Genomic DNA, 13,267 nt, shown 5'->3' with positions numbered 1-13,267 from the left:
AGCAGGAGAATGGAAATTTAGTCATTCCATGATATGTACCGCAGCTGATTATCTTTCTTTATTCTTGGTGGTGCCAACCGGCCACTTTGAGTTGTGTGTGCTGTTGACTACTATTGCAATCAGGTTATACTCAATTTAGATCCTGTATAGGATGATGGTTGTAATGGTTTGATATGATTCTGATACGTCTGTTGTTATTATCTTATCGCACAAGTATAAGTACAGAAAAAGCAGAAAAAAGAAAAAAAGAAGGGTTACGAGTTTAGGTTACTGAAGGCTTCCCCTGCCCTCAAGCTGTCCTCTGGGAGATCGACTTCCGCCGGGGGCAGCGTCCTAGTAGGATTCGTGGCGGATCAGCAGGATCAGCTGCCCTAGCGTCGTCACGCAGCAGCAGATCGGAAGAATCCACTCCCTATGGATCGATCTGATTCGTGCGGAGGAGCACCTCAGGCCATTGGATCGCATGGCGTCAACGTGAAGAGTATCTTCAGGCGAGCTGCACCACCGACGACAGGGGCGGAGCCAGGGCCTGTGCTGGGTGTGCTGCAGCACAGGCCTACCTCAGATTGGCTCATGTAAATATGTTGTAGTTAGATCCCAAAACAATAGAATTCAGCCTAATCTTAACTAGCCTAGCAGTTTGTCCACTCATCAGCCACTTGGAAGCCATTTCTGGCTCCGCCCCTAACAAGCGAGTAGGGCGCACCACCACACCCGATTTGCTTGGGACGTCACGGCCGTCTAGCCTTAAGTGCTATGGCATCATCAGGCATCTGTCCACCGCTTTTTCTCTCAGCCCTTCTTCTTGCTTTATGGTGATAGCGACAGGTGAGGAAAAGAGATGAATGGATGGTTAAGGCTACGTGTACATGGAGCTCTCTACACGTGAGGTTCTCCTACTGTTGTTGCTGGGTTTTTTTATCCAATCTAAGAATGGTTTGCGTCACCCTACCGTGCCGTCATCGCTCAATTGTCGACACTCCAGAAGACGAGGTTGTCGCTGCGTCGTGGTCTATGTATCTATCTATATTACTAGATAGGGCTAGGTATAGCCGCCCCGAGGTGATCTCGACCGTTGATAGGATCACATGGTGGTTTTACGGGCCTCCTGTGGCCGCTTAGTAGCATATTCCCTAGAATATGCAGTTGGAGTCTATATATATGTAAGACTGCCCTTTGGGCTTTGTAAGTTGAATAAAATTAGATCCATTTGGGCCAACAGTCACACTATCACCGCCGGTATCGCCACCTTTTTAGGCAGTGGCGCTACCCATACTGCTAGTCCGCTTCATCATGCTAGCTCTCGGTCCGAGTCCGCTGCCAATTACCGCAAGCTCGTGGACACCGCCGCTAATGCTGCTGAAGGAAGATGCAATTGCACTCTTTAGCTGCATCATCTACCATCGCCATCCAGTCAGCTCATCGACCTGCTAAACATGTCGGCAAAAGGCTGCTGATTTTGGGTACTAGTATGCCTATGTTGCTGCTTCGGACCTGCGCCCTACTCCACAGCTTCGACCACGTCAACCTCGGCTTACAGCACTAAGGGGCTATAATTTGTGAGCTCTATCTAGTTTCTGCTCCAGCCGTAACATTCGCACCGGGCGTTCCAACTATGGAGAGATGTCTCCGTTGTTCTCCAATCTATCCGTTCATGTTGTTACCGCTACGACTGCAGAAGCCTTCTCGCCCTCCAAGTCTTGTACCCTCAAGGCTCAATGCAATACAACCCATGATTCATACGCAATCTATTATTCCCGAGCCACATATACGCAATCTATATATTTGCCCTCAAGGCTCAATGCAATACAACCCACAATTCATACGCAATCTATTAAACCTGAGCCACATATACTTACAGCCAGCAGCCAGAGGAGACCCCCTCCTCTCGGTAGATCTAGATTTTAGTAGGTCCTAGTTTCTTCTAGGGTTTGGTTCCCTAGCGGCATAAACGAGGTCGTGGCGATGATGAAGAATTGGAATAAGGTCTCTCGAGCCTCTGCCTACCTTTGATGACATCCAATCTGGTGACGTCGAAGGGCCAGTGGGGGTAGGTTCTACCATATTTGAAGGTTCGCTTCAAATCTTGGTAGTTGGTGTGTCAATGTGGGGATGCAGTTGGCTATTTATTGATGTGATGACTTCGACCTCTTCTTTCGGTTTGTTTTGCGGCAAGATCCAGTTTCTCCAACCCACTGTCTGCTGCATTGCTTGGGGTGATCTCCGAGACTATGTTCTTTCAGTGGAGACTAGATAGCATTGCTAGCAACGAGTGGTTATTGGAGTCTTCAAAGGCTTGTGTAGCGAGGCTGTTTGCAAAAGTCCCTTTATCTTACTGCCGGTGCACTACGAACAATTGAAGGAAGAAGACGACCAAAAAGAATTTTTGTGAAATTTTACTTTTTTGAGTCATTTTGTATCAAGTTGTAATTCTTTTGTACCCGCTATTATTTTTCTTGATAAATATCAGATATGAGGCACTCTTTTTTGGATGCCTTTCTCATAAAAATGTTCATGTTTGTTGAATGGGCAAATTTGTTCCACTTCCATGCTATAGGTAAAATATAATACTATTATACTAGATATCGTTAATAATTGTTATATTTGATAGCATCGGAAATATCTCGGGAAGGCTTCTTGCCCTTCAAGTATTGTACCCCTATGTATTCACTCTCGAGGTTCAATGCAACCTAAGATTCATACGCAATCTAGCCTTCCTACATGGTATCACGGATCTAGGCCCTGGGGAGATTAACATCCACTGCGGGCAGCGCCCTCGTAGGATGCGAGTTTGATCCCTCCGATGTACCGCGCCCGTCCTGGTCAAGCAATAGCAAAGGACCTACCTCTCACGTGGCAATTCGATCTCATCGGGCTGCCTCGTCGCACCTTCCAACCCATCTGCCCCAACGCCGCCTGTATCTCCACTTGCGTCGTCGCCATCGCTGCCCTGAGCGCGAGCACGTGGCTGTAGAGGTCGAACAGGTGGGTGTTGGTATTTCCTACGACCACAGATAAATCCGCAAGCGCGCATAATACTGTTGTAGTATTTTACCCGTGAGTATATCGGGTGTCGTATTTATTTTTTCGTAGGGAAGTCGGTTATTTTTCCGTAGGGAAGTCGGCGATTAGAGAATAGATAAGTTAATGACTGATTCTTGCTTGGATATCCAATTGTACAAATAGAGGTAAGTATAATATATGGATAATGTGGTAGTGTGACACACAAGTTAACCCAAGCTCATTGCATAGGCATAGGCATAGGCATAGGCATAGGCATAGGCATAGACATAGGCAGGGAGAAAGGAAGAAGAGAACTACTCGGAACTTGTGTACTTCTATCTAAACATACAACCTATAATGTACACGTATACACATACACATGATTAGGACCTAGCTCTAGGCACCCAAACACTACCGGGAGAACCGCACATGATTAGTAGAAGAGCCCACCAACTCGGCTACTCTATGAACCCCATGCTCCTCTACCCTAATGTAGAGGATTGCGAAGGACGGACAGGGATGTCATCACCTGCTGACTATCTCTAAAAATCATGGGGTGAAGCGACATCCAACAACACTTGACAAACCCAAACAACATGCCTGCATTGATAGGTGATACTCCAGTACTCTGCGCGGAGCCCTGACCCTTCAGATCGACAAACATCGTACTAGAGCAAACATTTAAATAGTGGAACCGATACCGTAACACTAGAATTACTCGCCTAATCATGCAAGGTATACGATACAAGTATAAACTACGCAAAGAGCATACGATTGACACCGCAGTATATGAACTATGCATACATAAAGATAAAAAGATAACTCTATTAAAAATATTCGGAAATTACATAAAGAAGCAAGAGCTAAAGTCATACCGAACTCTCTAGCAACCCCGAGAACCCATAGAAAGCTACTTCATCCTAAACTCCACTAGCCTATGGACTAAAGCAAGAGAGAAACTTGAGAATGAGTAACTTGAAGTTTATCTCTATTTGGAGACCTCTCATATTTATAGCCTTCGTTAAGGCGGTTGTGGCCAGTAAAACAGGTGCACGCATGCATAATCGACATTGGGAAGAGATGAGAAGCTGCCACGTGGAAGATCTAGGCCAAAGGGCCCACACCTGGTTCGGCCGAACCAGGGGCACCGTCTTTGGCCACCGACCTTTGCAAGGAGGCTGACATGTGGACCCCAAGGTCAGTTTGCATGGCTTGACGTTGTTCTAAGTCAGTTTGCATGTGTTTATGGGCCCTTTGATCCATGAGAGGGTGAGGTGGCGCAAGGTTGTGCTTCTTGCCACCAAGAGTGTATTTCTCCTTTAATTTTGCCCATTCCCTACATAGCACTAAATTCCAAGGGACATGTGGAAATGGTATTGTTCTAAATAAATATGCATGCAAGAAATGTTAGCTCTCCTGATTTTCTGATCGAATTGATGATCATTTTTGGTATTTAACGAGCGTCAACAGCAGGCGTTGGGCTGCCATGCTATTAGAGCACGGGGTCGGGGCACTAGGCCACCGCGCCACATGTTGACGACGTCACCAGGCTGCTACGCCCCGGTCGGGCCCGCAGCCTCGTCGAGATCCATCACCGAACAGGCTCCATCAGGGCCACCTCGCTCCGCCCCATCCACTACGCCCCTTCACCGCGCTGCTTCACCGCTGTCGCAGGCGGGCCACAACGTCATGGGGCTCCGTACCCAAGGTTCATCTTGTTGTTGTGTTTCTTTCCCCCATGAGAGATCATGTTTGCGCTGCCCTGTCGTTTCATCGTCGTTGCACCATCGACACTCCCGAGGACGAAGTTGTCGCTGCGCTTTCCCAAGATGCAGCGCCGACGCTAGTAGTTAGGCCATCACCGCGGTGTCGCCACCTTTTCAGGCGGCGGCGCTACCCATGCTGCTAGTCCACTTGATCACGCTGTCTCTTGGTCTGCGCCAATTACCATAAGCTCGAAGACACCGCCGCTAATGTTGCTGAAAGAAGACGCATCTGCGCTCTTTATATGCATCGTCTACCATCTCCATCCAGTCGGCTCATCAACCTGCTGAACATATTGGCAAAAGGCTGCTGATTTTATGTACTGGTGCGCCTATGTTGCTGCTTTGGACCTGCACCCTCCAACACAGCTTCAACTACTTCCACCTCGACCTCGGCTACTTCAGCACTAAGGGGCCATCATCTGCATGAGATCTTACTAGTTTCCGCTCCAGCCATAACATTCGCACCGACATTCCTACTGCGGGGGATGTCTCTATTGTTCTTCAGTCTATCTGTTTATGTTGCTACTGCTATGACTGCGGGGGATGATCGAGTATATTTGATAGTATAGGAAATATCTCAAGAAGGCTTCTTACCCTCCAAGTATTGTACCCCTATATATTTGCCCTTGAGGCTCAATGCAATACAACCCACGATTCATACGCAATCTATCCTTCCTACGATAATGAAAAGTAGATGGGACTTACTCTTCCATGGCACCGGTAAAAGTAGAAAACCCATTATGAGTATACAACATAGAAGACAATGAATGAAACTGGAATCCGTCAATCCGGTATTCAGTAACCCACCTAGTGAGATTAGTAAGGCATCCATAAGTAACCCATTTTATCGCAGAAAAATTCATGTGCATAAGGTAGAATAGACTGTGGTCATAGTTTTTATGATTTTACCAATTCAAATTGGACAATAAGAAGTGCAGAACATCCACATCATCATATTTAAACATCCTGGTGCCCCAATACTTGTGATGCCCTCTCTTTCCTGCCAAGGATCAATTAGAACCAGGATATTGTATTGGTCAAGAAGATAGAAGAACCTCAGAAACATAGTGATGAAATGCCATATCAAATAACCATTAACTAACAAGATATTCTAGGCCATATACATTGTCAAATCATATTCAGCAGTCATCATAAGTCAGTCGACAATATTGCTGTCACTAATACCATTTACTCATGGTGTTTGGATAAAATTATCTATTACATCTGCTAAATAAAATGGTCCTTGACCATTTGTTGAGTATATCAAGTCATTGTTTTAGTACGCTGAAGTGCATTGCTATTTGAGCAAAAATGCTGCAATCAAATTACCATGCTATATCAATAAAAATTATTACATTTGGCCTTTAATTCTTTCCAGAATTTATCGAGAACAAAATAGAACTGCAAAATTTCTACAAAAAAGTATAAAATAGAGAGTTTTGGTTTTAATACCACTGTGGAAGTAACAGTCATTAGAGCCATCAAACAGCGATAAGCCAACCAGTTCATCTGCCGATGCATAGGAGTGGACAATATCCAGAAGCACCACTAATCCAAGGCCTTACAAAGCCAGGGAGAACAAAATCAAGAAATAAATGTCAATCAATGTTTCATTCTTTCTTTACAACGTAATAAAGGATATGGAAAATCTTGCTACTAATATGTTCCATAATCATATGCATAAAGAAGCATAATTGAGGAAAGTGAAAAGAAGCTGTCAATTGCAGAAGCAGTAATAGATAACGGCTTCATAGTTCCACTGCAAGGCCATATAAAAGGGACTTTAACTTATATATCATATTTCGGAACCAACAACAAACGAATATGAACTGGAATTCAACATTTGGCTTAGGAAACCTAGAAAAATATAATGTTATAAAATATGAGTAACATATTCCTCGGCATGTAGCCACAACATTATCGGCAAAAATGTAAGATACCATAATAAACACCTCATGATTGCACGGATTAGTCATGCACTCAATTGTATATACTTTTGACATATGGTTCTTCAATTAAGTAATTCCAATCTTATCCCAGGACAAAGTGGGCCTCGCCCAAGTAAAAGTGTTGCTGTACTTAGGCACCACGAAAAAGAAGATTGCATAGGCTAATAGCACCGTTGAGGGAATAGTACAAGTAATAAATATCTTATGTAGTTGTAATCCTTCACTTAACTCTCTTCAATTTTTCTGCTTCATAATAAAATAATAAAGAAATACTGAAACCACTAATAGATGTAACTTATATATGATTCTTTCAGCTATGTGACTGCTAAAATGAGATGCGTATGATGCATAGAACATCGTATCAAATTACAGAGTTATTTGAAAATAAAACTATACGAAGATGCTAACCATGTGCCTCGTCGACCAGTTTCTTAAAGTCATCCGGGGTGCCAAATCTGCTGCTGACTGCAAAATAATTAGTGACCTACAAGGAAAATGCACTTGTTCTGAGAGAACTATATCAAAACATCCTCCAAAGTACAAAGAAATGAATTTAAATCAAAATGAAGTAATTGTCATATTACTTACAGCACAATAGAGAAATCATATAGATGGTAAAATGGAACAGTATTTCTAACAAATAAAAATCCTAAATTTCCAATTAAAATTATATATTACACCGACAATAATGTATATTCTCAAATTCGATGGAAAGCTAGAAATTAACATGAAAAATAATGAGATGCCATTTATACTAGTTCCTATGTTGTAGAATCTTGAGAATTATTGTCAGACCATATGCACCAGCTTCATATTCTTCACCCTCATTGTTGGGCTGCAATTTGAGGCTTTACCTTCCAATCTAGGAAATTATCTCAGTTTAGATATACTATTCATGTAAACTAATTACTTTGTAATTGTTATCATATTAGGATTGTTGATGTAATCCTTGTGTATATCTTTTGATTGATCTATTCCTAGCTAACTGATCTGTTGGTGGAAAGTACCCTTCAGGTTGAAGAAGCACCACAACAGCCCCGATAAAACACACAAACCACAAGGGAATCACAAAGGCACCTTCGGAGTAGAAACCAATAATCTATTAGCTTCGCATCAACCGCTCCATCAATTACAGCTACATGGGTATTTATAGGGGGCGGTTCAACTACCCCTTCGACCATTACACCTTTTTACCTCTCAACCACTATATTCCTCGAATATTCTAGGGGTACAAGATAATTTCCTCTCGGGACTCACTTTACAGCTCAGCACCCTCTGTTTTTACGCTCGCCCTTTGAAATTCTCGTTAGCGCCAACCTTCATCTGGCCTTTAGTGGTCTCTTGATTCCCCAATAGGCCCGACTCGCACCGTCCTTCGGCGGTCTCACCAAGTCTCCTTGCATGCGTCACCCTTAGGCTTCGCTACCTTTACCCTTCGGCGGACCTTTCGGTTCTCCGTCTTCGCTAGGATTCCGAAGCCCCTCATCGCTGAAGTTGCTCGACCGAACTTCGTACTCCATCGATGCAGCCCTTCGGTTACCATCCAAAGGTGGCATCCCCAACATGATCCCATGTCGTGGCAAGAGTAGCAAGCTAGGCAAGTGGAAGTAGTGGTAGTTAGTGCAATCATGATGCTAGTGAAGATGAGGCACGACCTCATGGTAATGCTAGTAGTTGAGTATGGCCATCACTGTAGCAAGTATGGCGCGCGCACGCACACATCTTTTGTACGCTATACTTTGAAATCTTAGAGAAGCAGACATATGTGGTTCTTGATCCAACAGTATATAAAACCTCACTCTCCTTGCTCTAGCACTAGTTCATGGCTATGGCGGAACCATCCAATTTAATACGGTTTAAGAGCGCCCGATCATCTTTAACTCAGATAATCCAGTCGATGCTCCTAAAATGGAGTAAATCCTATCATCCATCGGGTTTCCCCAAACCTTCCACCTTACAACAGTTAGGGGTGAAGCTAGGATAGAATGGACCCTGGTGTCCATTCCATTGCATAGAAAAAAAAAACAATGGAGTTTACATGGTAAAATTCAATCTACTAATAGAATTCTTTTTTTTTCACCGTGCTGCATGTGCACCAAGGAAGGGCAACGTAGCATTGCCCCTAACAACAGTGTCACGAACATGCATGCAGGATCGCTTTGCACAGAGCTTCAGATATTACAAAAAAGCGATAAATATAGTGTCACGAACATGCATATAGGATTGCTTTGCATAGAGCTTTAGATATTACACAAGTGATAAATATATTACAATATGGAAGTGTAGATTTACTAAAACTTATGAAAGAAACCCTAGTGCAAGTCCGATACTATAGAAGTTCAACATGAAACCCCACGTCGTAGGTTTGCAATGACACAGTCTTATATTACAAGTCTTAAGAACGTCTTACATTACAAGTCTTTAGAACAACCAGAGACGTATGTGTAGGAAAGTAGGATGCGTATAATGTGGTCGATGTATTGCATTGAGCCTTTTGGACGGCATATATAGAAGTACATGGCTTGGAGGGCAAGTAGCCTCTCCTATAGATAAGGAAGGTTATCCCGGGATTACAATCAATCCTAAACTAACTATATCCGGAGTTGCCTAATATACTCTAACATCCCCCCACAGTCGTAGCGGTAACAACACGAACGGACAGACTGGAGAACAATGGAGATATCCCCCCGCAGTCGTAGCGGTAGCAACACGAACGGACAGACTAGAGAACAATGGAGATATCCCCCCGCAGTCGGAACGCCGGTGCGAATGCTTCGACTGGAGTAGCTCATGCAGATGATAGCCCCTTAGTGCCGAAGGAGCCGAGGTCAAGGTGGACGTGGTCGAAGCCGTGAAAGAGGGTGCGGGTCTGAAGCGTCGTCGAGGCACCCGAGTATACAAGACCAGCAGCTTCTGGACGAGGACAGCAGCAGGACGGTGAGCGGCGGATGGCGATGGTAGACGAGGCAGCTCAAAAGCGCTCGAGCGTCTTCCTTCAGCAACATCGGCGGCGGTGTCCGTGCGAAAACAGCAGTAGGCGCGGACTCGGATCGAGTGCCAGCTTGACGAGGACAGGCAGCCGATGGCGCCACCGCCTGAAAAGGCGGCGATACCGGCGATGATGGCTTGACCACGAGCGTCGATGCTGCAGCCTGTGAGGGCGCGCAACAGCAACCTCGTTCTCAGGAGCGTCGACGACGATGCGGCGACGAACGGCAGGGCGACGCAAACCGATCTTAGATCAGAAAAGAAAAACAGCAGCAGGAGGACCATGGGTACCAGGCAGGTGCGCCACCAGAGCCCAGCAACGATGACAAAGGCATCGAAGTCGAACCGCCACCCTGGCGGGTCCACCCTGGCTGGACCTGCGGGAGAAGGGCAGCGCGCGACCGTCGAGCGCCCCCGATCTTGCGGCGGAGGCGGCGGCGCCCTCACGGTTCTCCGCAGCCACGGGCTCGCGCAGGTACAGCCAAGTCGCGCTCAGAACAGGGGTGGCAACGACGCAAGTTGCAGCGAGGTCGCGCTCACGGCAAGGGTGGCGACGGCGTTGGAGTAGATGGGGGGCACGTGGCCGACGGGGCGCTCGGCGGGGGAGGCGAAGACAGCGGCGCTGGCGACGAATCCTGGCGGCGAGGTAGGTCCCCTTGCTGTGCTTGACGACGACAGGCACGGCGGATCAGAGGGATCCGCCGGGCATCCTACCAGGGCGCTGCCCCCGGCGGAGATGGATCTCCCCGGGGGCGGCGGCAGTGGAAGCCTAGTTAGGTCACAGAATCGTGACCCTCTGACACCATGTAGGAAAGTAGGATGCGTATAATGTGGTCGATGTATTGCATTGAGCCCCTTGGGCAGTATATATAGGAGTACATGGCTTGGAGGGCAAGTAGCCTCTCCTAGAGATAAGGAAGGTTATCCCGGGATTACAATCAATCCTAAACTAACCATATCCGGAGTTGCCTAATATACTCTAACAGTATGGCCTCAACATACCCCCTAGGTCTTCCGGCTTCACTCTTGGGGCTCCTCGACTGGCGCTACTGAAGGCACACGCACAAACACTAAGTACGAAGGTACTCAACAAGACTGATTCTCCGTCTAGCCGATATAAAGTAAAGGTCAAGGATATGCAAGGCTTGTTGAGTGGAGTGGTCTGACAACACGAAAACATATGAACTTTAAAGCAGAAACCCTAAACTGTCAAACCAAGAGACAATGGCAGAATTGTAAACAACAATAACTAGAGATACAGTCCACTCAGAATTGTAAACCGATAAGTGCGGCGATTCAAATCGATTATGCATCCTGCAGGAGATTACCTAATCACATGACAAGTACGTGTTTCCAATGAATCGTACGTAGCAACCGTTCACTCAGACAAATACTAAAGCCCTAAACCATGCTTACCCAAATGATAGTAGCGGAACCACGATTTTAATCTAGGGTAGTCCTAACTCCTAACCCTTACAAGTCCAAATGTGGGATGAATTATGTCCAAATTTAACCAAGTTTGATCTCATTTCTTTTCCCTTTTTCTCTCTCTTTTTTCTTTTGTTCTTAACCCTAGTTGCTTAGGGTTAATCTTTGCCCTTAAAAAGGTGGGATGTCACAATGGCTATGGACATTGCCACTGCTAACAAGGAGCAACACCCATGTAAGGACATTGCAAATGCCCCACCACCCTCTCTGTTGGAATAGCAACAAAAGTTGGCACTCATGGCATCAAGCTTCATCTTCCTAATGCCCACAAGCACACGATTTGATATCTAGGTTCTGGCATTTAGTGAAGCATATGCAATGTTAAGTAATTGTCATGGAGATTGTTATCGTACTATTTTCTTCTTTCTTTTTGAAGAGGTTACACTAGTATTTTCAGTTCATCTCAAAACAGTCTCGAACAGGTCCCAAGAAACTTTAACATTAAATAGTATAGTATACTTTATACACAAGAAAATCTTACCTTATAGCCAACGGAGGAGTAATCCTTGTGCTCCACAACGCCAATCAGTTGAACAGCATTATATCCAGAATTTTTTATATGAGGAAGAACCTAGTAGTAAAAAAAGGTTACAGAAGTAAAAATGTAAAATTACCATGGAATACCCAAAAGGCAAGGGTCCAGAAAATACTTTGGATGTGAACTCCTGAAATGATGAAACTTTTTGCTCCGATCCACTAATGCCAACATGGGATTCATATATTCTAAGTGAACCCTTCACCTTTGGACGTCCAAATCTCCATTTGTAAATTTCTTCAGGAGGAGGTTCCCAATGTACTGCATAGGATTGCTTTCCTTCAGTATCTACAAGAAAACTAAAAATCTTGAATCAACATGATCTGACTAACATTCCCTCAAAAGAATTAAGCACAACAGAACTAGAGTAGTCTGCTAGACAGATATAGTAACAATATAGTAATGCTCTTGCAAGACATACATTAAATAGAGTAGATACTTAAGAGTGAAATCATCAACAACATAGTAAAGGAAAACCATTGCTCTTGAGGGCACTTTCTAGCAAGGTTCTAAAAAACGCTAGACGCTAGGCGAACGCTTGCCTATGGTTTAGAGTTTTTTGTGATTAAACGTAGATTGAACATGATTAAACGTGTGTTGTGATTAAACGACACTGTGATTAAACGCAACGCTTGGCCACCGTTCAGCGTTTAATCAAGATTAAACGACGTTTAAAAATGTTTTTTAGAACACTGCTTTCTAGGGACAACTAGACTTGTCCATGGTTTAGGTGTACAAAAATATGTATACCAGTCCTATAGCTGTAGATATTTGGCCAAATTGGCCCATATTGCCTATGTGGCCAAATATCATGTATATCTTGCAAACCTAGTCCTCAATGTCGGTATGGCAGAATACTCCGTGATGGTCCCATGACAAAAAAAAACATCAGAAGAAGGCATCTTTAACTAAAAATCTAAAATATAAATTAGTGCCAAGATGACGTTAATGACTTGTGACTCTCACCTGCTGCCACACCACAAAAAAAATGCATGTCTAACAAAACTATTGAGTTTTGAAAAATGTGTCTACCTTTTAACAAAATAAAACTTTTTTAAGTGCCACCGCAAGCATGCAAAAACTGGAAATTGCAATAATGAGCGGTCAATGTTATTTTCCAACTCACGTAACATTTACAGCGTTGGAGAGCACTTTTCCTCTTTTACTAAATCAGTACTGACAGTTTACTAACTTTCCATTCGAAAGATCATTTATATGATGAAATATTACCTCCACTTTAAACAACCATTAGGTATCCATGTTCTTACACCACACTGCAGCCAATGAAAAAGGAAATCCAGAAACTTAACTGATAAAATAATCACTATCGAATATGACTGATGGTCTGATGCAACAGAATATTTCTTTATGTTATCAATTTTCAGCTAGATAGTTTCTTCCTCATCCAATCAAGTAAAAGATGGGAGTTACAACCTCACCCAACAACCAATCATGACCCTTACTATCACAGTTACTATTTATTTTATGCAGTAGATCAACACAGTTTTCTATCCACATTGTACAACCCCTCAATCAGA

At 44.2% G+C, this 13,267-nt stretch overlaps 1 protein-coding gene across 14 annotated transcripts in view; it reads right to left on the bottom strand.

Annotated features, from left to right (window-relative positions):
* Window positions 1-13,267, bottom strand: part of LOC120703462 (1,4-alpha-glucan-branching enzyme 3, chloroplastic/amyloplastic-like) — a 48,583-nt gene that overhangs the window by 31,894 nt on the left and 3,422 nt on the right. For 13 of the 14 annotated variants that reach the window (XM_039987555.1, XM_039987558.1, XM_039987557.1 and 10 more), the window contains exons 5-10: window positions 11,845-12,017; window positions 11,676-11,765; window positions 7,127-7,202; window positions 6,222-6,329; window positions 5,679-5,769; window positions 5,475-5,576 (exon numbers count right to left, since the gene is read on the bottom strand). In XM_039987555.1, the coding sequence (XP_039843489.1) occupies window positions 5,475-5,576; window positions 5,679-5,769; window positions 6,222-6,329; window positions 7,127-7,202; window positions 11,676-11,765; window positions 11,845-12,017 (640 nt within the window). The remainder of the gene's footprint in view (window positions 1-5,474; window positions 5,577-5,678; window positions 5,770-6,221; window positions 6,330-7,126; window positions 7,203-11,675; window positions 11,766-11,844; window positions 12,018-13,267) is intronic. The other variant, XM_039987559.1, reaches the window with a different exon arrangement.

The sequence above is a fragment of the Panicum virgatum genome, chromosome 4K (genome assembly GCF_016808335.1).
Source record: "Panicum virgatum strain AP13 chromosome 4K, P.virgatum_v5, whole genome shotgun sequence".
NCBI lineage: Eukaryota > Viridiplantae > Streptophyta > Magnoliopsida > Poales > Poaceae > Panicum > Panicum virgatum.
Note: the sequence above shows the minus strand (reverse complement) of the source record. Positions and strands in the feature narration are given on the sequence as shown.